The sequence below is a fragment of the Anas platyrhynchos genome, chromosome 9 (genome assembly GCF_047663525.1).
Source record: "Anas platyrhynchos isolate ZD024472 breed Pekin duck chromosome 9, IASCAAS_PekinDuck_T2T, whole genome shotgun sequence".
In the NCBI taxonomy this organism is placed as follows: Eukaryota; Metazoa; Chordata; class Aves; order Anseriformes; family Anatidae; genus Anas; species Anas platyrhynchos.
In genome coordinates this window covers 1508097-1533368 of record NC_092595.1, presented here as the reverse complement: position 1 = coordinate 1533368, position 25272 = coordinate 1508097, and the positions used below count along the sequence as shown (strand labels likewise).

At 42.3% G+C, this 25272-nt stretch overlaps 1 protein-coding gene across 9 annotated transcripts in view; it reads right to left on the bottom strand.

Moving 5' to 3' along the window:
- Window positions 1–25272, bottom strand: part of LEKR1 (leucine, glutamate and lysine rich 1) — a 50779-nt gene that overhangs the window by 14046 nt on the left and 11461 nt on the right. For all 9 annotated transcript variants that reach the window (XM_072042278.1, XM_072042277.1, XM_038183717.2 and 6 more), the window contains 3 exons: window positions 19464–19583; window positions 18755–18930; window positions 15672–15857 (listed from right to left, as the gene is read on the bottom strand). In XM_072042278.1, coding sequence (XP_071898379.1) covers window positions 15672–15857; window positions 18755–18930; window positions 19464–19583 — 482 coding nt within the window. The remainder of the gene's footprint in view (window positions 1–15671; window positions 15858–18754; window positions 18931–19463; window positions 19584–25272) is intronic.

Below are 25272 nucleotides of genomic sequence, written 5' to 3'. Positions count from 1 at the left end.
AGGTCTCTGGTGCAACATTTCGGTACAAAAAGTACCTTATGTTTTTCTCTGTATAGAGCAGATTTTCATCTGAAATATTTTAGTTCAAAGTTGTAGAAAGAATAATATGAAGCTGGGGAATCTGCAACCAGTGCTCTCTTTTTTTTTTTTTTTTTTTTCATGGAAGAGGTCTGCAAGCACTCTACACCTGATATTATTTACAGAGAAGAAAAAACATTTTAAACTTACTGATAATTTGGATTAAGCGAATTGAGACAACAATACTACTACTAAGAACCCTTATAATTACCAAAAAAAAAATCATTAAATAAAACAGAATTCAAAGCTTAAGACCACTTCTCTAAATATTGTTGCAATGTCTAGCTGACAAATACGAAACACATTCCTTATGTTTGAGTAGAGCAAATGTTTGCTGGTTTTTAATATAGACATTACTGATCACAGATATTTACAAATCCCTTGCACAGAATCATCTAAGACACAGAAACTTTTCTGGAAATCAGGGCTTCCTAGAAATATCTAAGTTATTTACATTATTGGCTTTCCAACAATTTCTGGCATCTGTTGTTCAAGTGATGTATTTGAGAGGATTTGGAGCCGGGAACGGCGCTGATGGACCACGTCCAGGTGAATCATCACCACCCCACCTCCTTGGCAGTCCTCAGAAAACTGCCAGCAGAGCAGAGGACCTTTCGGTACCCTGCGGACACGGGAGGTCTCCCTTGCTCAGCAAGGCATGCTCAGGTACACAGCTTGCTGTGAGGTACTGCCAACCTTCACATTGCCCTCAAACTCCATGTAATGCAATTTTTTTCACATTTTATAAAATATGTAAATGAGAATTTATTTGTATTAACGCTTCAGTGACTACAGAGTACATTAGGCTTTCAGAAGCCCCCAGGAGCAAAAGGAGCAGCTAGGTACAGCTGTACCTGAGAACACCACGCCTTGGCACTTTGACTAAAAAGAAACCCATGGAGACGAACTCTCCTCACGACATAGGAAGGAGACATTTCTAGCTTTGTGGTGAGGCCTGTTTTCCCACGACATTCTTGAAAAGAAGCGAAAAACGGGAAGGTCTGGCAGCAGTTACACTAAGCCTCACACATACATCAAGCTAAGGTCTGGTAGCAGTTAAAACTCCATTTGTGCTCCATCCCGCGCGGCCTCCTCACCCCCACGGCCTGCTCCGTGCTGCTTCTCCAGAAGAGCAGAGCAGTTCTGTGCAGGCACAGCACCGAGAGCAGCAAGGACCTGCACGGTTCTGCTTCTGTGGGCATAAAGTTGACTGGGGGGGGGCCAAAGCCTCTCAGGATACTGCATGAACACGTCCCAGAGCAGTGCTCTGAGCAGCAGCAGACACAGAGCATGTTCACACCATAAAACACAGCGCGGCGCGGCAGCAGCCCGGCTGGGAGAGCTCGAGGCGAGGAAGGAACAGTCGGTCGCCTCTTTGAAGAGGCATTCCTCACGCAGCTCTTCGCCGGCCCCCCTGCTTGGTGGCAGTAATCCTATTTAACAGCACACGCAACCCTGCTCAAACCGTTCAGCTGAAACCCGGTTCAATGCTTTTTCATCCGCACTCCGCAGCCATCCTTACCATGCTATAGCTGCATGTTTTTGTGTTAAGCAATCGGTGGCTTTGCAGGCATTAGGAAGGAATTTTGATGAAAAAAATAATCATATTGTTTCAGACACTACAGTTTCTCGGTATTCCACATCGCATCACTTTTAAGTGGGGTATGACCAAGGATGAGCACTCTGCAATAAGAAGCAGCTGAAGACTGTTGACCTGGACTCCTGGCAGGGAGATAGGGAGGCTGGTACCTCCTCTTTTCCTGCTTAGACTAGGGTTCAGCTGATGGAAGGCTTCTGAAGCTCTTCCATGGAGCTGCTCTCAACGCTGCCCCAAGTATGATGGTACGGGTGCAGGGCCATGACAAATGGCAGGGACAACATAGCTGCTTGTCAGAAACACGGAGCCAGTGGTTTATAATCTCCCAATGTCCTCTCACTGTTTCAGTTTTCTGGCAGGCCAACCACATTTTCCCTCAGTTCCCAGCCACCGAGCATCCAAGCTTGCTGTCGAACAGCACCCCTAGAGATACATCTCCAACAACGTCCTGCTATTCAGAAACTGTGTGTGTGTGACAGTGCTCTTGCCAAAACTTCCTCTCAGCTGTTTTAAAAACGTCTATGACAAACCCCCCATTGTAATCAGCCATGCAAGTCATGCAGTCGCTGAGTTATAACCCGAGTTCTGCTGTCTGCACCAAGAACTGCACAACGGGCCCCGGGCCAGGCCGCGACGTGTCGGCTCCCCCCTGGCACCGTGGCCTTCTGCAAGGGTGGGAAGTCATGGCCAAGCACATGAAGGACAGATTAGACCACCTGCAGTTACTTTCGTTTACTTCATTTTCTTCAACTGGGCATTCTGTTGTAATGTATTGTTCTGTACACTTCTCCAAAGCTACATAATTCAACTTTAATTTCCTGTCAGTCATCCCGACGTTGGCTTAAGAAGCAAATGGCTCTGGATGCCTACAGAAAAAGGGGAAACTTTGGCTTCAAACACCAAGCAGATGTTAGACAGAACATGTGGGAATGATCTAGAATTCACAACAACAAACTCTGCTGCAATGTGACTGCTTTATTAAAACAGATTAAGTAAAGATCGAATTATTGTAGATCAACAACACAAAAAGGAGAAAGCCCTTTGCCTTTCTTTGCATGGGGGTGGCTGCTACAGAGCAGCTTTTCATAAACATCTGATCCTGATGATTATTTTTTTTTTAATTCTGTGATTATAGAACATTTTGAGCAATTATAAACAACTGTTTTTTGTGTGTGTTTTTCCCCTTCTCTTCCTAGATGGGAGAGTATGGACAAAAGTTGAGAAAAAAGGAAAAGGATAATGGTTATTTTGGTTCTGGTACTTTGGGTGGTCTTTCAGCTCTGTTTCTTCTTGTACTCAATTTGTTTAGAGAAGTTTTCATAATGACTGAGCATTGGACGGGAGTTTCTCATGAGGGAATAAATGGATTCAATTATACAGCTGGTTTCTGCAAGTCTTCTCTAGAGAGAGTTCCCACCAAAGTCAACAGGAGCTGTTAGTAGAAAGTCTGAGGGACCAGACCCACACCCACAGGGACTACGGAACACAGACTTCTACCGAGTTTGAAGGACACAGGAAAACTGAGGAAACTAACATGGGGAATGGTAACACAAATGGAAACTTCAGCTGAAAACTTACTGAATAAAGAAAACACTATATTCAAATACTTCTATAAAAGCATTCTCCAGTAAGGAAAATAAAGCTTATTGTAAAACACGGAACAAAAAGCATTCCTGCGTTGTAGTATTGATACTCGTTTTAACATTTTAAGTAGCATCACATTTTGAAGAATCTTCAGTCCAAATACATCTCAGTATTGTTTGTGTTTAACATTATCTATCCTTGTGATTCACGTTACATCTTACCACAGACACCAATCTTAGTTCCAGAGTAATTTTTCATAGCATCAAAAGCAGTTTGGTGTTGTGAATTCTTAGGTGCATACTAGCCACCTTCCAGACACCGGCCAGCATACTCCAGTCAGCAAACAAGAAAAGACAGCTTTTACTGGCTAGTAGGTGAAACCTTAGAAAATAGTTTGATTGTTCTTACTGTCATTAGTCCCTCCTTTTAAAGAACTGTTAGCGTTTGTTTTGTTCCTTTTTTTTTTTTTTAAACTATTCATTATGGGAGGGGAAAAAAGATTCAGAAATTCAGTGTAGCAAGTCTTTTGACCAAGATAAGATAAGACCTCACTGTATTTATCAGAGAAAAACTAACCTTTTAACAAAACTTTACTCTTTTCTATGAACATTCCTTTCAAAAATGTAATAATTAGAGACCTTCTTTGGTGACTAGATGCCTATTTCATGAAATAACAGAGCAAGGAAGGTTCTCTGGGGCCCATCCTTGAGGCCAGCTGTGGCTCTTGAACCTTTTTGTTCTCTGGCGGCAGAGGTTTTGAGTCAACAGTAACCTTTCGGGCAGCATGTGCAGCCAGCCCTGCCTTCAAGCAGGTAAAAAAGATGGATGAGAGGAGAGGGCGCCTCACCTCCACCTCTGCATCTCAGCAGTATCATATTCTCCATGAGGGGAGGCTCTGCTGTGATACAGACAGAGACCAAGGAGGCACAGCATGGAAGATGCACAAAGAAAAGGCACCTTGAAGAACCACAGCTGGTCGCTGTTTCCTCCTGTTTGGGCAAATTCCAAGACATACAGTCCACAGTGGAGAACAGAGAGCATAGAGTCTGCCTAGAAATGGGTTTAAGAAATTTAGCCACCCAGTTTGCGTCCTTTCCAATGGCATAGTGTTCAGTGAAGGTCCCAGTTTCTGGTTTGCAAATAGCAACAACTAGTAAAGTCTTCAGAGAAAAAAAAAAAAAAAAAAAAGGAAAGGAAGAAAGAAAAAGACAACAAGACAACCACCCATTGTGAACTACACCCACGTTGGGTAAGCAGCCACTCTGGAAGACATCAATTTTCCGGCTAATTTGTAACAGATTCACAATGATATCAGTTCAGAAGCATGCATGATGAAGCTATGTAATTTTCTACTTTTCCTGCAAATCTTGCTAAAAAAAAATATAATCCAAGATACTTTCTGAAAGCTTTGGTTTCATCTAAATAAAAGCTCAGTGCCTTCTGCACACGTGAGAAAAGGAAGACTACCTGCCAGTAATGCAGTTTCTGGAGAGGTCCCCGGGCACCACACACACCCATTGCTGTAGACATGCAGACCCCAGGGGCGGCTGGAGCCCCTTCTGCTGTAGCAGCACCAGCTCAGCTCAGGGGCTGGCGGGCAGAAACTCACAGCTCAGCTCTACCTCAGTGCTGGTCACGGTATGAATGTACCCCGTACCGCCAAGTCTCTGGTCTAAAATGACTGTGCCTACCTCAGAATAAATGCATGCCTACGAAGTTTTTCTGCCCCCTGTTTCAGAAATACAGCCCCTTTCCCACTGCCCGTCCGGGAACAGACAAGTTGTACCAAAACAAGCGCGACTGCCGCTTTTCACCACATCACTGCACTACAGTACATAAAAACAGCACAGGGAAAAAGTAGTTTTGTTTTCCCTTCATCTAAGCTTGCTTTGGGGAAGAAACTGGCAGATATTTTGGTTTAAAGACAACAAGCTCTGACTCATTATACTGGTCACCGATGAGAAAGACCTGCTGGGGCAGCCCCCTTCACGCTCCCTGAGAAGCGGAAAGGCTGTGTAGGCTGCACATGCTGCCCTCGAGTCCTGCTGACCAGAAATACCCACACACGTACCAGCAGCGAGCTGCAGGTATCGCAGATTGAAGCATTTTTGTTCTTACCAAGCTTCACCACGTTCTCAGCGTGACTCAGCCAGGCTCAGCCTGGGAGGGACCTCTGGAGGCTGCTGGTGCGGCCTGCTGCTGACAAAGCCAGCAGAGATGGCCTGAGGGTTTATCCAGCCAGGTCTTGTCGAGCTCTGGGGATGGAGGCTCCCCCAGCCCCTGGCAGCCTCTGCCTGTGCTGTGCTCTGCTGACAAAGCTGCTCCTGACGCCCAGCCTGAAGCCCCAGGCTGCAGCCGATGTCCCTTGCCGTGCCGTACGCCCCTTCCTATGCTCCCACCTCCCCTTTGGGCACTTACAGACAAGCCCAGCTCTCACCACGATACCAGGATATGGCTTCCTTTGTCTGATTAATCTAATTTTACGACTAATCTGTTTCAGAGACTTGGCCCAAATCCTCCTGAACGCAAGTACTCCGTGAGCCACTCCCTGGCTGTCTGAGACCAAGACAGTGTTTGTTGTGCTGGGGACTGACTGAAACCTCCCCGAGGGTGCTGGCCGTGAGAAACGTCCCTCATCGGGAGCAGCGAGCGGCAGTTCAGCTCTCGGGCATGGATGGGTGGAACAAGAGCTCAAGAGCAGGAGCCTCAATATTGTCCTAAGAGAACTGGGGAGAAGGGGAGCAGGGCACGTGCTGCTCGGTGACATTACAGAGACCGGCAGGAAGAGACAGCGAGGGACTGTCTGGGAACGGGGAAAGTGGTTGAGACTGGAGGTGGCTGGAGCCCAGCCCCTGCCGCTGAATTCCTCCAGTGTGCAGGTTTTCTTCAGCGACAAACAGAATCGCACCGAACTGCCTGAATTAATCACACGGTCTGCTCCCTGTAGCAACCTATTAGGCCCCGAATACTGGCTGATCACTTGTGTCAGAAAGGGTTTAATACTTCCTTTTTCTTAGAATATAAATGGTACAGCAAATTAGGATGTACACTTTACAGATATTTTAAGTACATTTATTTACTACACATTGTGAGTTAAATATGAAATACATGCATGAAAAATTTCTGTCAGACTAATTCACCTCACTTTATATTTTTTAAGGAAAACAAAGAAGAGAACTGAATACCCAAAGTCCTTGCCTGCACAGTACAGAACTATTTGCTTTATTTATAGTATTTCATGTACTATGTTCTCTAAAAAAAAATATTTTTTTTGTATGGACAATAAAGTACTTTGCCTGACAGGTTCACAAGCACAAGCCTGTCTGGAAACAGCAGAGGGACAGGCTCCAGCCGTGTAGATTGACATCCCTTCTGGAGGCCTGACCAGTGCCACCAGGAAGGCTCTAAATCATTAAAAGCTGCCAGGAACTGGGAGGATGTGCCAGAAGAGGAGTGCCTGGTTCTTATCTGCCTACGCATATGTTCCTGACCGCTGCCAGGAGTGGGCTTTCTGGACATCCGATCTGAACCAGCACATCAGCTCTTTCATGTTCCCGTATAAAACAAGCATAAAGAAAGCAAGAGAAGGGACCAGATTCTCATTTTTTCACTGTACAAATATAGCATCGCTCAGTGCCCTGAAAAGAACAAACCACAAAGGCAATGGCAGTCTTTTCCAAGGCCTTATGATGTGCTTATTTCCAGAGACAATGCTATCTCAACACGCCCTGCTCCCTCTCCGTCCCGCTCCATGGGACACATTAACCAGTGTCACATCAGACACGCTTCTGGAGGCAGACACTGCCTAGATGGTATTTGCTGAACGTCTCAAAGGATTCGCCCCTTAACCCCGAGTTTCTGCATACATTCCTGCCCTTTCATACCCGAGGTAATTGGGTGCAAGTCAGAATTGTTCCCACAGACCTTCTCCTATGTCTCAAAACTGAGCCTAGACACTGAGTTCCTTACCTAGTGGCTAGGAGAACTGAAGGTAAGAAGAGTTCTGACAGTAATTCCTTGGAGATGGATTTTTGTCAGTGCTTAGGCCACAGAGATGAAACAAAATATGATCAATAGATTTCCTTCAACGAGGGCTCCTGCTTTTCCTGAAGCAGGAGTGAAGAGCGGCCCTTCTTCTGTAAGGAAACCACGTTCCAGCACATCACGATCCAGACACCTCGCTGGAGAGCAGAGGACGCTGTTCCTTCCATCACAGTCATGTATTTCCTCTTCCATTTCAAAAGGCTGCTGAAAAGCACTAATGAGCCATTGCTTGGTCTAACCCGCTTGTCACAGCCTGTTCAAACACCAAACTGCATTCCCCAGCTCCGGCCCTTCAAATTCTTAGTATCGCAGCTGGAATTAATAGAAAAATATTTCAACAGTACTTGTGGCATGAATAGGGGATACTTGAACTGCAGCCTACCTAGAACTACAGGAAACTATTCTCTCTTTGGATTTTCAAAGCAGTCTTTAAAGTGCTGTTGGAGACACTTCATGTACATGAAAATACCGCTCCTCCTTTCCACGAGGAGTGTTAACATTCCCCACTTAAACTTCCCTGTTACTCCTACAGCTGCCTGCATTTTTCTATCATCTCTCATTAGTCTTATTATGTCAGCAGACCACTGCTAAGTTTATATTTAGCAACTTAAATAGACTATCAAGCAGTAGCATCAAAAGCCTTAAGAGACAGATTTCATGTGCACAGCCAGCAATTTGAATCCATACAGAGGTAAATCTGCAACTATAAATGGGTTATGCAATCGCTTTGTGAAGAAAAAATATTCTCTATCTGTGATTAAGTGAAGGAAAGGATTTGGCTGGCAATAAAAATGACAGCAGGGGATACTAGCTCCTATCTTTTAGGAGCATGTGCTATTGCAGCTCCTCCACTGCTCCTAAGCCCAGGAATATAGACAATGACACTATCACATGGCATTATCTTTTTTTTCTTTATTTTTTTTCAGTCTACTTAATTAGACAATTATTCACCAGACTTTGCCCTTAGCTGAGAATTCTTCAAGACCCGTCATCTCTAGCTAACCAGATGATGCATCACGACTCTGAAAAGTGGAATGAGATCAGCAATCAAATCACCTCTTCAGCACAATATAACTCATGAAGGTAATTTTCATAAAGTCACGAGAAGCAGGAGAACCAAGAAGAAATAGTAGAAACTAAGGTTTAGTTTCAGCTCTTGCAAATGACTGCTATCATACGAAACATGCAATAATTTACAATTCACTAAAAATATACAAAAAAAGAATCCTCATAATGTTGGTTGTAGAAAGGAAAACCCTTTCAAAACACATAATATATCCAGGTTGTTTGTGGTTTTGTGTGTTTTTTTTTTGTTTGTTTGTTTGTTTGTTTGGAGCACAGAACTACTTCAGTACTAAACCAAAAAGGGATATTAGCTTCAAAAGTTTGTGGGGGAAAAAAAAAAAGAAAAAGAGAAAAAGAAAACCAAAAGCCATGAACCCTCTAGATCAGACTGATCTCATACACACTGACTACGTGGTGTAAACCTACTGACTGGAACTGATTTTCACTAAGATCAGCTGAGACAATAAAAATGTTTTGTTTGTTCCTACCAGTTTATTTTAATACAATGGTAAGATAGCATTGTATTTGATTTTTGTTTCATGAATAAAATCACGCTTTCTATTTCAAAAGGAAAGAGAAACAGATTTTTATCATCGCCGAGTCATCCAGCTTTATTACCCCTATCCAGTAATGCGCTCTGTATAGACAGACCTCTTCAACTGCCTATGGATTTGTGGGTTACTGAGCAATTCAGAAAGTGTGAAAGAAAAATGCCTGAGCTCACAGTCTTTTTGCCTTGAAAAGTCCTAGATATCCACATTTTATTGCTTATTAATAACTGATTTATTATTAAGTAACTGATACATTTTGTTACTAATAAAAATTAAAAATAATGCCTCACGTAACACATTGACATGCTTAGCTGGGATCTTAGCTCATTAATACTTTTCAGTATGAATGATTCCACATATGACATTGTATTTATGTTTTTCTCCAGAAAACGCCTGCTATTTCAAGTTTGTATCGTACACAGTTTGAAAACGAAACCTGACATAGGCAAAATAAGTAAATAGTGAGTCAAACAGCACAGCAAGACGAGCAGCGGTCACGGTGACCCTCTTGCTCAAGTGTTATGCTGCTGAGATGCTGGAGAATCCGTAGTCGCACTAACTGCTGAGATAACTTTAAAGTGAACCCAGTGTGTACCCTTCTTTTGTTAGCCCCTCTTCTCTGTTGAGCACACTCAAAAAGGAGAGATCACACAGTAGTGCACTTTCCAGGCTGCTTGGGAGAAGCAGTACCTCTGCACAGCACTAAGTCTTCAAGGTTCTTTATATACACAAACAAGCAACTTCTAAAATATTCTTCTGAAGTAGGCAAGAAGAAAAAAACAAGCAGTTGCTTTATTTTTATCACAAAAGTTTGGATGGCAGCTCTTGGTTCTGTCTCCTATCAATGTTAACAGTGGAAAAGTTTTAATGAAGATGTAAACACGGATAAAGCTTTTTCAAAATATTCTAACATTTCAGGCTTTTTCTTTCAAGCGTTATGTCTTTACTTTCACTGGTGTTACACCCAAGTGAGAAATGCCAACTTAGTTCAATAAATCCCAGTTTGTCTCTCATCAAAACCAGGAATCTCCAGCAGCCTATAATAAGAGTTGACTTCCACGAGCAGTGTAACTGGTGAGAGATTAATCATAAATGTCCTCCCCGCATTAACTTGGAGAAGGGGTCTGGATGAAAGGAATCTTTTTCTCTTTTTGTGGGGAGGAGCTCAGGGAGAGTTAGCGGTAAGTTTACATTCTGCCCCGAGACGCGACACCCACCGCCTGGGCGGCTGATTGATGTCTCTACTCTGCAATTTCCTACAGAGGCCAACAAGCTTATTTGAAGATATCCAAATCTGGTTAATAAAGCTTGGAAGAAAGTTCTGTGAGCACTCCTTATTCCCGGAGGCACCCAGAGGCAGGATGGAAGAGATAAAGGCCAAAGGAGGCACGCTCACAAGGTCCCATACGTGGTAGCGATTACAGTCGCTGCCAGCCAGCCATCAGACGGGGATTCAGCTCCATCGTTAGAGAAACCACAACGTGCAGCTCCTCAGATGATAAATATGGAGTACGAAACTCAAAAACCTAGAAACAAAATCCACCGGCAGTGCCAATACAGGTATAAAGCTACGGGATTTACGGGGACAGAGTAAAAATTTTAATCAGAAGCAGACAAAGGGGGCATATTACATCAAAAATTTCACTCGACAGAACGTGATCAGCTCCCGGTGATGGGCTGCAGGTGGAAGGGAGCCGTGTGTCCGGGTGGAGAAGGGGCTGGCTTGCAGCCCCACTGCTGTTGGCATCTCGGATCTGCTCCAGCGAAACTCCAGCCCCCAGCAAAAGCCTGCTCTGCGTGTTCCCTCCCTGCTGCCCTCCCTCCCGCGGCTCACTGGCAATAGAGGAACAGAAACTAAAATCTGAAGTCTCAGTGAAGTGCGTGGGGGCTGTTACTCAGCTGAGGATACACAATGCAACAGAACATGTCAGCCGTGAGGTTCAGCTGGAGCGAGGCCAGAGGGGAAAAAGGAAAAGCTCTTTCACTTTTCCTCCTGTACCTGCTGCGTTAAACCACACAGCATCTGGTAGCTGTGTCCTTGCTGCACGACACGAAGCCTGGGGAAGCAGCCCCTCAGCTGCTCCGCACGTCCTGCTGACAGCACCCTCCTCCCAGGCAGCACGGCTATCCTACTCAGATCAACTTACTTCTGTTAGGACACGGCTCCAGTTTCCTTCTGTGAACTGGGGATGTCCGGGGATGACTCAGGAGAGCAGGGCAGCAGACTGCAGGTCTCAAACCGAAAGGAAAATGGCTCTGACCATGCTGCCATCTAGGATGCACGCACGATACACACAAACCCTGCATTAGTGACTGTGGCGAGTACTTAAGATGAACAAAAAATTAATACCAGATGGCTTTTTCATGCTTTATAACTACACATTACCTGGCTTACTGACGGGACAGTTCCCTGGGCTCCCCATCACGACACCCCAACCTCTTTACTCCTGCTCCTTGCTGGTCTCCACTGCATCTCTCCTTGCTTTCAGTCCCGCTGCCCAGCACCACAGTGACATGCAACACGTGGGAAAGAATCGCTCAGCCCGGTCTTCTGGGGCCAGAACACCAGAGTTTGGCCACCACAGAAATAAATAGATATTTAATGCTGTCAGAGGCTTAGACATCAGTTCAACATGGCCCTCTGCGTCAAGAATACCGTCAAACCCCCCAGCTCAAAGTCCTTTCTCAAGGAACTGAAGGTCCAAGGGTTCTTCAACAAAGTTTTTGCATAGTAAGACTGAAACATAAAATCCAATGACATTTCCACCCATCTTATCCTTGTGAAAGCTATGCCCATTTTGTGCAACGACTATTCAAAAATCATTGATTAGTTAAGTTTGGTAATACTCCAAGCAACTGAAAACAATGATCTTTTATTAGGAATTGTTGAGCAATCTTGGTAGACTTATACAACAATATTTAAAAAAAAAAAATCCACAGAGTACAATAGGGCCTCTAGAACAGAAACTTCTTTGTAAGCTTAAAGATCATTTTTTTTCAGCACAAGTAGAGGTGCCCTGTGTGAGCCAGTCTGAACCTGCTCGTGATGTGGCATAGATATCCTACAGTTAACGTACGATGTTATGCATATTAAAGACAAAAAGCTAGAACAGAACCATAACTGCTTGGTGTGACGTTTTGGTGCAGTGTACTAACATAAGGAACTAACTTCAGATTTTCGAGAGTATGGGTCGTAAAGCCATGCAAGTATCACAAAAATATATTACACGCTGGTTAACCTAAAAGAAGTTGACTGTGAACAACTTCCTCTCATTTTCTAACACAAGAATAAGGCGATTCTCCATGGAGTTAAAATGTGGGAAAACTAAGCAAGAAAATGTATTTCTCCGGTGCATGTAAACAACCAGTGGAACTCTTTATTTACAGGAACCCGTGAAGTACACAGCTTTACAAAACTGAAAGGGGAACTCTAATGATAACCCCATGTAATTTTCATACCAGAGTAAATGTGACGATATGCCTTATGTAAAGATATTAAGCCACATATTTCAAAGCTTAACAGATTGTCTTATTAGATTCAATGACCTCCTAGATCAGGACGAGACACGTAAGGATGACAGATTATCTCATAACTGCTGCTGTAGAGTTCCTGTACCTTCCTTTGAACCACGCCATTTTCAGTGGCAAGGACAGGACGATGAATTAAACGGGCTTTAGACTTCCTCCAGCAGCAGCGAGTGCCGACACTGCAGCTCCCAAGAATGCATGTGTACTACCGAGCTCTCACATACAGCCACTTCACTCAGCAACGTGTGAGATTATCTGAGATAGATTGAATGTGGCACCTTACAAAAGGCAAAATCTTCAGTCCTGAGCAATGTAAGCAGGAGCGTTCTCAGTGCTTACCCTGAGGAAGGAACTACAATGGGCTGTACGGCTCCAGTGGCAATTTAACTCGTGCCGCCCACGAGTTTCTTATTTTGTACAGAGAATTAAAAGGCATTTTAACACAAATGGAATGTCAAAGTGCACTTGAGAAGGAGCTATTTCTGCACTGAGATTATTTTATTTCAACTAATTTTTGCACCTGAAAAACGCATGTCAAACGTAATTATGTTTTCCTCAAGGCAGTCAGTTAGCACACCCACTCAGGTTTCTAGAGAAAGACAAGTAATAAACGGTCTGTAACTGCTTTACGAGGTACCGTTATTTGTGCTTATTTATACAAAGTTAGGGGATAAGTTATTCCTAAAAAGGAAGTGAAAATAAGTTTGGTGGTTATATTGAACACAGAAGAAAGTCAGGTATTAGGGCAAAACAAGCCTTCTGTATCCACTGCTACTTAGAAAACACAACAATGTGACCAAAACATGACCCTACTCCATCAGGCAGCAACCAGGGACCAAAGCAGTGGTGCCCAGATTCTGTACAGAGTACTGGGGCCAACCACCCTCAAGCTGGCTTGTAAATAACTGCAATTTCTCAGCACTTCAGTAGAACACCCAGACTGCGGTACTAATGCACGTCAGGACGTTTTCCTTACATGGCACAAGACCACACTAAGGACCAAACAAACCTTCCATCCACGCTACCCTTTTAGTAGAGAAAGAAAAGCTTTAATCAACTTAATAAATCACTGCTGTGAGTCTTGTTGCAGGATCTGCAACTCTTGTGCTATTTTTGAGCCAGTCACCTTGGCTATCTTTTCAGTGATACTGCCTGCTCGAGCAATTTCCAGCACTGCGAGAGCCTCCGAGCTCAATCTCTGCGGTTTCTTCAGAATATATATGGACAGAAAAACATATTAAGAAAAAAAAAAAAAAAAAAAGGAAGAAAGAAAAAAAAGAAAGAATTCTGAAGTATACAACTTCCAAGTTTTAGACTGTGGTTTTGTAATAGTCAAACCTGGCAGCTAGACATGTACACAGATTATTTTGATAAAACATAAATCTCTTAATGGAGAAGAAACACACTTGTCTCTTCTATAGAAATGAATGCATTTTGAGCATTTTTTTCTAAATAGTTTCAAGTAGAACATAACACAGGCAACCTTACGCTCTTGGGGCAAGCAACTTGATTTGGTAAACCTATGTAACTACTTAAGGCCTTCAATTCTATCTTTTTAAGTGATGTTATCTTGAACTTATTTCGGGTTTTGGTTTATTTATTTTTTTAAACCCAAGCACTTATCTCAGACACATAATATTATATATATATATATGCGTGTGTACAGATAATATCGGTTACTTTTCTTGAAAAAAACAACACAGCAGTTACCATTTATGCACTCCCAGTATTTTGTTTCATGCTTTCTTCAAATCTCACCTAGTGATTTTACACATAAGCCAAAAAAAAAGGTACACATTTTCTGAGATGTGTTCACTGTGTTCAAGATTCTCCTGAAAAAATGAAATTGAAATAAAATTGATGCCTTTCTTCCAATCTAATTAGATCTTCAGAATGAGTTACTGTGACTAATTACTGACAATTAAACACTTTTAAGGCAGCCCTCCCCCCAGATCCTGCCTGCCAGAGTTTACTCTGAAGAGAGGATTAAGAAACAGGATGTAGCTATGATCAGACAATGAGCCTACCAGAAAACGTCACGGACAAGATCCTGAGACACTGGATCACTATGTTCACTTCCGTAGCTCCCCAAGAAAAAACAGACAAAACAGCACACTGTGAACAGTCCACAGAGAAGAAGCTTCTCAGAGCCAAGTCTAACTGATTGTGTACTCATTTAAAGTCAGTTCTGTGAATAAATACCACAAAAAAGGAAGATATATAAAAAATATTTCTTGTGTGGATGGTGCCTGGAGAAGGCTGTAAAGTTATCTGCTCGCATCTGCTCAGATATCTGCTCATATCTGGCATTCAGATCTGAAGCTTTCCTATCAGTATTGTTATCCAGTGACAGAAATGAAGCCTGCCCTCAGCAATCTGGCTCGCTAACTCATTGGGTGATGAGTCCTCCACAGTCACTGCGCTCTTCCCCTCTTCAGTTTCACGTTTGATATTATCACTGCTATTGAAGGATCAGTGAAATTCCTTTATCATGACTAGCACCGAGAGCTACTGCTTTAGATTTGAAATTACATACTGTGCATAAGGCAGCGAGGTAATTACAGTGCCAATTTGATGACTCAAAGCCATGTGTGGAACAGCACAACCTCTATATGTTCTCAATGTCTTAAAATGTCTCTGAGCCAGCACCACGAACACAATCCTGATTTACAAAGACAACAGATTCAAGAGATACTAACATAAATACACAATAATCTTCTTGTAATGAGTCATTGTCTCAACAAAGCTAAAAGACGCTATAATTCCGAGTGCTACCACTTTTCTTACAGTTTTCAAGAGGACTCTCCATTCTTGAGACAAACTACCAAGGGCAAATCATTAGACAGATTCAAGTTCAACAGATCTAGGGGAAAAGAGACTAGCTTAGGCTAACATTCATCAGTTCTGATGCTGATAGATCAGCTTGGCCTTCCCAATCAAAGTGAGAGCACCTCCCTGATGTTTTACATATTGACAGGTAACAGCATAACAGTACTCCCACCATCTGCATTATTTTCCTCCCTTCCTTAATTTTATTTCTTATTCAAAACTACCTTGTGTTTCCAACAGGGTAACAGACTTCAGATTGCCATGCTGTCTTCCTGGCCGTGCACCATCCAAGCTTTATCAGGGCCTGAGTTCTGCTGTTGAGCGCACTAACACATTAAATATTTTTGCATTTCATTTTATTTGGAAGTTTGCTTGGAATATTAACATTCTCTTACCTAATGTTTCCTTTTGCAGTTCACGGCATCTGCTTTGTAGCTCATTCCCTTGCTGAAGAGAAGTTTGAAGCTGTTGAGTTTTCAGCTCCACCGTGTCAGCCACCAGTGTCAGATGTTTCACCTTTTCCTGAAGACTCTCATTCTCTCTCTGGGATTTTGCTAACCTCTGATTCAGTTTGGGTATTTCTGAGGAGAAAAAAAATCATATAGTCTGTTGTCAAATTTACTTTCTTCATTAAAAAGCAACTCACCTGAATTAAGACCTCAGGATTTCAGTAACCCTAGTTTGGGCAGGGGTCGGTGTAAGCCACCGACATAAGGAATCATAGAATCATAGAATATCCTGAGTTGGAAGGGACCCTTAAGGATCATCAAGTCCAACTCTTGACACCGCACAGGTCTACCCAAAAGTTCCAAAAAAGGAACATTCCTGCTGAGAGCAGAGGGCCAAAGAAAGCACCCTGTGCAATAAATCTTCACATGGGTAACCTGTGCTGAGCCAAACAGATATGACTGGCAAGCATACAAATTTTATTCTAAGCAATAATACTTATTTCCTCTAAGATCATAATACCAAATTAGAATATATATATTCCAAATGAAATAACCGCAGGTGACAAATACTTGAACCCAGACTTTATCTTGAGGAGAGACACAAAACATTGCTGACATACAAAAACATTTGCAAGCTCGTTTTGAAATTAATTTGAGAAAATATCTCAAAGGGGTTAGCTTCTGCTAAAGCTCAGTGTGAAACTTTTGGTTTAGAAGATATTTGGGCATGTGTATTACAAATTATTTTCTCCTTTCTGCTGTTAAAGCAATCCATTACACTAAAGGCAGTTTTTTTCACTCTAGCTTTCATCAGCCCTTCAACTTGGAAAAGCAGCAGTCCCCTGGGAGCTTCCCAGGTAGTTTTCACTGCAAGGTGCGTAAGGAAATTGGGGTGGGAATAGTGGATCTCTTACATTTTTACAATGTTTCCTGACCTTAGCTTAGCTCCATGAGTGCCCTTTAACATTTCCCATAGTTGCAATTCTTTCGTATGCCCTCTCCAACTACAGACCTAAACGTTCAGTTGTCCAAAGAACTTATATCACTTTTATTTATATTAGTGATGACAATTCTCGTTAGATGAAGCCTAATTATACCATTACGTCAGCTGTTACGTATTTTTATATTGCCCAGGTGCAAAATTTAAATTACATTTTCATTATCTACTATCTTGTCTAAGTGCTTGACACTTACATTGACTTATTGTTGGACTAAATGATGTAAATTCCCAAAGATTTTAACTTCTTATACCTCTTCCTATTTGCCACTAATTAACCAAAGCTAAATAATTTACATACACAAGTGTTTTATAACTTGTTGTGTATTTTTCAAACTAACTAAGGAAACTGGTTGAGGAATAAGGAGTAGCACTTTATGCAACATTTTTCTTCTGAAAATCCGATGTAGAAAAGCTTTGAAAATCTTGGTGCAAATAACAGTAAAGCAAAAGAAAAAGATGCTTTGCAATGTTATGAAACTCCTTGAACCTGAAACTGTCTGCAGAAAGGCATGTACATGCTCTCCTGATTAACTAGAAAGAACACAGAGAACACAGGAAGAGAGGAATTCGTAGGAACACACGATACTTTCTGTGCTCAGCCTAATTAGGAGATGAAGTCATGAATCAAAATGCAAGATACTGGTGCTGACATTTAACCCGATTGTTGGCACAGCAGCTGAGCACCACAGAGAGACCTTCCCACCACAGCCTGAGCACCCCGAGCACTCTGTAGGGCCGAGGGGATGCCCCAGGGGATGCAGCCCCCTCGGCACAGCTGCCCCGCTCACTTCTTCCTTGTATGAGAAAAGCAAACGCTGAACACATTAAAAACAACCTCTAATCTCACAGGAGGAATCGGCAAGTGGGGAGCTCTTATTTAAAATGGTGCTGCCTATTTTCTGAGACACTCCGTGCGTGTAGGTGTCACCTAAGCTATGCATTTACAACAGGGTGCAGACAGTTTCACCAGCACAGAGATTTGGGAGATGCACATTGCCCACCGTGACCTCACAGTCCTTCTCACAAGGACAGAAAGGGTGATGTCAGCTCACCTGCTCCTTTGCCTACCTTAAAACCCCGATAAAACTAAGCTCCAGACCAAATACTGGTTTATCAGCTAATACAGAACACACTGAAAAACTGTAGGGACAGGAACACGTACATGGAAATTATGTCCAAAGACCATTAAAGCTGCAAAAGCCAACACATGGCCTTTTGGGATGCTCTGGATGGTGCAGTCTGTCATTACACTAATGCATAATTTTTTCAGCAAAACTAATCTCTTAGCCGAGGCAGAGCAAAAACGGTTTTCAAGGATAAATCTGAGCTCTCAAGTCCAACCGCCAGCCCGAGGGCTGGGTACGACCTTCCTGAGCAAGCCACCAGTTGTGACTTGCTCCCAGCTTCTCTCCTCCTGAAGGCTGCCCTTGTCTGAGCAGGAAGCAGGCTGTGGGCCAACCGAATTATTCTCAGCCCATGGGCTGCTCCATGCCCCTTTCAGTTCCAAAGTCCCCTCAGATAAAGAGTGGTATTTGGGGATTAGATGCTGTTATTTGGGCACAGCAGGAGGCAGTCGGTAGGTGCCAGGTGCAGGTTTGTTCCCTGCAGTGGTCCCGGTTCTGGAGCCCACCCAATGCCTACACCAGTGGCTTGCTCAAGGGAAGAGATGTGAAGAAAACTGGCAGCAGGAAACACACAGCAAATTAAATATCTCTGCGCCTTTGCACTGCAATCCCATCTACACACAATAAGAACTTACATTATTTATGTTCCATATCCAAGCATTCGTGGTATTTATATTACCTCTGTGTCAGCCCCCAGCGAGCAGCACACCACACTAATCCTGCAGGAGCCAGACTAGCTCAGTGCCATTCCCAGTGCCGTGACATTTTGTACTACTTTGCTTCTGCCCAAATTAAATGTTAGAATTAGAAATTATCTAATTGATTTTACCTTCGAATTTACTGTGGTCCACTCAACTACCAAAAAATATTTCACCTTGACCAGTTATTGCAATGTGATAATTTACCTGTCAAAGCTTCTTTGCTAACAGTTTTTATCTGGACAAAAATTTCTTCTTTCAGGGCAGCCCAGCTCTCTAGATTACTGGACACGACCTCTTTAATATTTTCTAGTTCACTTCTGATAAAGGGAAACAGTGAGACAGCCTTGTTCAGAGTTGAGCAATGGTGCTCCAATGTATTTCTGCAAGACAGAGAAGTAATACCAGACACACATTTTTAAAAGCAAATATACGTGACAAAATATCTTAATTATTTGTAAACCAGATAACTACTTTTCTGTTATGTGATATTTTATAGTATATTGAGTTACAACAATTCAGTGAATGAAGTATGTTGAACATTGAATTTGTAAGAAATTTCACCCTTCTAAATGTTCTTTTTAAACTTATATGTAAAAATGAAATTGTACAATTACTTTTTATTGAGAAATCAGAGCAATATTTCATAAATCCTATATATCCAGGCTTTTGCTGAATTCTCACAGACAACCTGTGTAAGAAATACCGTATCTCCACCGTGTTAAAAGTGGCACACACTTGCTTTTAAGAGCCACTAATGATTTGAAATTTGTGAAGAACTCAGCCTGTTGCTAACAGCATCAGCAATCAGGAGTGATGCTTTCTGGTTACCTCTGGTGACCGTACAGTGTGAATCCCCTCAATGGGCTGCACACCACAGGAGACACAACTCCAGCATTTCTGTTTGGGTTCTTACCTGAGCACTTGTGATTGCTTATAGGCAGCTTCCTTTTCTTCTTGGAAATACCGCAGATCTTCCTTCACATTTTTTAATTCATCTTGTTTGGCTTTTAGTTCCTTTGTGAGGTTTGTTATTCTATAGATTCAAATAAAGCCAAGTATTACTCACACTATTAACCAACCTGCAGCTTTTGTTTCCACTGTACGTAACGTCCTTCCTATGGCAATTGCCTTTTCAGATTGATGTATCAGACCTTCGAATGGAGAAAATCTAACTTCAGCCCACTGTGCTGATGCTTCAGCAACACTCTCCCTCCAAATAATGCCCAAAAGATGCTTGCACGGTAACATGGAAGCACACAGGATCAGCTCAGGGGCTGTTACAAATACATTAATGAATCCGGTGTTATCCACAGAGGCCACACAGAGCTACTCAGTTGTTTAAATCACAGTCACATTTTTACTTTCATGTTTTTAATCTCAAGGGCGTGAAAGAAGATGTTTTATGAAAAACACAGCTGATTTTCATTCTAAAATTAAGGTGTGTATATCAAAAGTAACTGTTTCTGAAAAAATACACCATTTCCAACATATGGAGGTATCAGCCCCCAGATCAGTGCTTGTTGCCCATCCTCCACAAGCACACACTTTTTTTACAACAGGGTTTGGTGCTGCGATGCCCAGCAAGCAGGCACCTCGTCCCTGCAGGCGATGCAGGGCAGGCGTGCAGCGAAGGCAAACAGCGAGCTCCTCCAGGCTGCAGGGGGACGTGCCAAAAGCCAACCAGCAGGAAATACCAAGCTTTTTGTTACCGGCACTGTCATTTTTTTTTTCCATTCTGATCGTTCACCTATTTCGCGGTTTCAGGCGTTTGCGAAACACGAATCCCAACTGCTCGTCTGCTTTTGTCTCGTTTCACATTCTGGTTCTCGTGTACTGCTGAACCAACGGTGCTCAGCAAATAATCATGCAAAAATGCACACAATATATTCTGTTTAAAGAGAAGCTTTTCACAAAGATGTGCTCACCACGTGTTACTTGTACGTCCTCAAGCAATCACACTGGTATCAAACTGATCTACAACATCCCGTCAGTGGGATCCCCTTCCTGTATTTTCCTTTGGGAAGAGTTAAGCTCTGGGCTAGAGCTAGGTTTCTACGTTCCCAGCTAGATTAATGATATACCAGAGACAGTCTGCGTTTATTTCTCTTCACTCCCCCTCTTCCTTCCAGGAAGTAAAATAAAAATAAAATACATCAGCAGCGTTTGGGCTGAGAAAGCTCCTGGCCACAAGCTGGGGTGGGAAGGCCACGGTGTGGCTGCTCCATCTGACAGATGCTGGCAGGGTGCAGCATCCCCACAGCAGAGGATCGAAGCAGACGCTGTCACAGCACATTTTAAGTATTTGCCTTAAATAGACCGAAAAGTCTTCTCCTGCATCGTCACAACAGCGTGCAACAGACTTTGAAATTGCAGTGTGGGTTGTGCTTTGAGCTTTTCCATCAAATCTGACACCAGAGATGATGGTTAGGCACAGGAGTATTCAAGCTGAGGTGCCCGATAAGGTGATGAAACCCCACGCCCAGCGCCGCAGAGCAGCAGCAGCTCACCCAGCCGTGACACCCAGCCGGGAGAGGGGCTGCGCCCCATCCTCACCACCCTTCCCACCTGAAGAAGTGGGAACGAAACCAGCCGCCTCTCTGCTGAGCACACCGGGCCGGCGGGGGCTTTCCCTGCCCGCGGGACTTCCCAGCCTTCCCCTTTCCGTGCGGCACGGGACGCAGCGGGCAGAGCAGGGGCTGAGCTGTGCAGCTTCCTGCAGCCCCTGGAAACACACAGAGATGTGTTACAGCCATTCAGTTTATTTGCTAACACTGTTGTTTGTGTTTTTTTTCACTTTTTTGTACTTATTTTTTAAAGCCACTCAGTGGATGTCTACAAATTAACACCGTCTCTAAGCTATGGAAGACGTGTAGCTGAACAACCTTCATGTGCCTTTCTCCTTTAGTTCTTACAGTTCTTATATAACTTGCTTATAGTTCTGTATATATATATATATTGAAATAAAACGGGCCCACGATGCAGGAGAACCAACCCAGCATTTCTTTTCCACCACCACTTGCTTGCAGGTGGGCGGCCCCTCGGGCTGTGCACAGCTCCAGGTGCAGGTCTGTAGCACGCACAGGACATGACCCATCCTCGTGCCCCAGCAAACACAGGCAGCCAGCCCAAAGGAACGGATAAACTGACCTATGCATTCCCCTTGGCCTCTAAAATTTACCTTTTGAACTTCTTCATTACAGCAGTGGTTCTGACCTGTGTATTTGTCAAGCATAACTTTAGCAGTGTAAATAAAATTGAAAATATTGTTCTTTCAGTGACTCCTGGGTTATTCCCACAACTGCAATGAAATGAATGGGACCATGCAGGAACATCAGATAGCTGAGCCCAGCTATCTGCCTGTGTAATGTGCAAAGAGAATATCACGTACAACATTCATTAGCAGTTTACACTAGGTTTTGTTATTTTCAGTTGCAGTTATTATAGTATATTCTTCTATCCCTGAAAGCACAATGACAGGGACATGTAATTTAAAAACTAGTCCTTTTCAACACTACTCACACTAGATTAACCGTAAAAGTAAATGGTGTATTTGTCTACTAGTGACTTACTGTCACTAGTAAATAAATAATACTTGAATACACAAGTATTTTACAAAACCAAAGGATGGCACAAGCATTACATTAGCATTTGCTTCAATTTAAAAACGAAAATGAAAATGATTTATAGCTTAAAAATAAACAACAAAGCCTGTTGTTTTCCTGTGCGTCAGCTAATGTTATCAGATGGATCATCTACAACACATTTGCACCAAAATGCAAACTTAAAAAATAGGAGTCCTGATAAAGAAACTTGGATCTGCAGAGCTCTGCCAAAACCATAACTGAACTGAACTTTAGTTACACCATAACTGGTAATTAAAAAGTTGTCTGGGCTCAACTGTGATCACTGAAATGAAATAAAATAAAAATAACTTTAAAAATAACTTTAAAAAAATTCTAGCATTACCTTGCTAGGAAAATTAACCCATACCTACGTGTAAATTTCTTGGGATTATAGTTTTAAAATAAAACTTCCAAATAAGCAGACTTTTTTTTCCCCCACTCCAAACATTTGATTTAGTGAGGTTAGCATAGAATTGCAGCTTCAAAGTGCAAAGGGACATTATTGGTATTTTCCCATTGTTTGCACACAAAAAGATATGTGGACAATGCAAGAAAGTTGCACTGTCTACTCTCATCACCAAGAGGAAAAAAAATAAGCATATTATTTTGGTGATATTTAGCACAAAGGAAAGAATTCAATAGATCATTAGATGACACAATTAAAAGAGAAGTGTGAGAACACAGTGGTCTTGTCCTCTGTCCTGCATTTTGTGTGAACTGTGAAAATCAACTTCCCATCTTTGCAGGCAGCAGACTTGGTGAACACAGGAGGAAGCCTGCACAGAGTGGGAGTTGAGTTATAACACGTTAACCACCAGTGCTGGCAATGAAAAGAATACCAGAGAAAATAAAGAAGTAGTTGCAAGGGATTCTTGCCAGCAAACAGATAATATTCAGTGTCCTAAAAGTAATGACAATTACCACGACTGTTCAAATTTAAGAAGCTGCATTTCTCAGAAGCTAAGATTTGAAAAAGCAACCCTCTTGCAGGCTATGTGGCACACAGCGCCTTTACGACTCTGATCAGACCATTTAAGACCATTCAAGTTAAGACCAGGCTATTTCACAGATTTTGTTTGCCACTACAGGATCATTCACCTGTGGACTGCAGGTTAGCAGATGGCCCACTGACTGCAGGTGGAAGTTTTCTCTGGCTACCAATCTGTAGGCTTTTCGTGAAGGTCTCTGTCGAGTCTCATGTAAGCTGACAGTCACTTCAAATCTTGCATTAATTGCTATTTTATTAACACAACGTAAATATAAATATATATATAAATATAGACAGATAGATAGATAAAAAGATAAAAAGCATGCTGAGAAGACAACCTAGATTATTTTTGTTAAGCAAAGGTAAAACTCTGGAACAGGTCGGGAAAACAGTGACAGAAAGATGACTGCCTTGTCACAACCAGGTCAAAATTCATCTCTGAAGAAACCTAAGGTTTTATTTCTCAGAGCTACCACCCCAGCTGCCGATTTCATCCTCAGCTGCAATTTACATGGTCTCTGTCACAGCAGTGTTATTCAGGAATAACTTCTTATAAATCAGTAGAATTATCTGACTCAACAGATTAATAAATGAGATTACAGTTATGAGTAATTTGATAATTGCGTAAGAAAAGAAATGGAGTTAAGGCAAATTTATAGGTGACTTTTTACTTATACTATATATTTGCACCTGCATATTTCAAGGGAAGTTTCTCAAGGCACATGAGTAAGTGTATACTTTTTAACCAGAAATTTTCTAGACCTTGCAGGTACAGTAGAGACCACATAATTACAGAGAAAAAGACGATACTTTGTGTTTCCCTAACATAACACAAATTTAGCCAACTAGAAATATATTGCATTTTATGCATTTGGTGTTTCTCCCCCCCAAACTAGGCGTCCCCTTTCACCCCGCATCCTGGGCAGCCACCTTCCCCTTCTGCAGTCGCCAAAGCAGCGTCAAGTTCAAGAGCAAGTCAAAGGCCAAAGTAAAAATAGGCCTCTCAGCACAGGGCAGAGGTATTCAAGGATTAGCCAGAGTTCATCCTGGTCCCATCCGAGTTTCATTCCTATGTAATCAAAGAAAACACCAGAAAATAACACCTTGTCCTACAAGCACATGCACGAAATGTGTTAACCTCGATCAGCAAATAACCACAGAGCTTTCCAATTTCACTCTGACAGATAAAGAAGCAGAAGCCCTGTGGATTTTAGTGAGTCTTTCTGCCTGAGTATGAACTGAAAGAAACCATTTAAAGCCTTATAATTATGTCCAGAATCATTTTACAGCTATTAAGGCCTTTTTAGCATTATGTGGCACCATTCTCAGATACAAATATCTCTGCTTTTTAATCTAAATTTTAATTTTACTTATTAAATACAAAAATATTTTAAATGAAATATTTATGAAAAGAACACACGGAAGCAAAAATGCAGATTTCATGTTACCTTTTGCATTTTCCACTGACTGCTGTCTCTTCCAGATAGGGAATTCTGTCTCACAGTTCCTTTTATCAGGAATCTGGGAGAAGATTAAACCTTATCACAGAGTTTTGTGCTTTGTGAATCAGGCTTTCGGACTACCTTAGTGACCACGCTTGTTTCGTTTATTAGTAATTGATCTTGGCAGCTAATGATGTTAATAGAGAAAATTTGACAAAACTAGAACAATCACAGCTCTGACACAAGGACTGAGCTACCACCAGTCAGCAAAGAGGATGTTTTGTATAGGGAAGTCACTGGCTTCAACATCCCTAACACAAGAGTCCAACAGCAAGAGGTCACTTCCCCAAAGCGCAGTGGTGATCAGCTTTCTGAGACTGTAACAAGCTTTGTCAGTGGTTTTTTTTTTCCCATTCTTGTTTGTTTGTTTTTAAATATAAAGGTGAAATTCACTGCTTTTACAGATGGCGAACACAAGATCTCTCTTAAACTTTATCAGGTTTTTGCTTGCTCTCTGCACAAGCCTGAGCAATACCTGAGTCATCCTGATGACACCATCAGGACAGAATATACAGATCAGTTTGCAAGCACTGAAGGGAACATATTAAAACACTTTGGCATTATACAAAATTCTGCTTTTTCCTGGTTAATAAGTACACCCTAAAATTA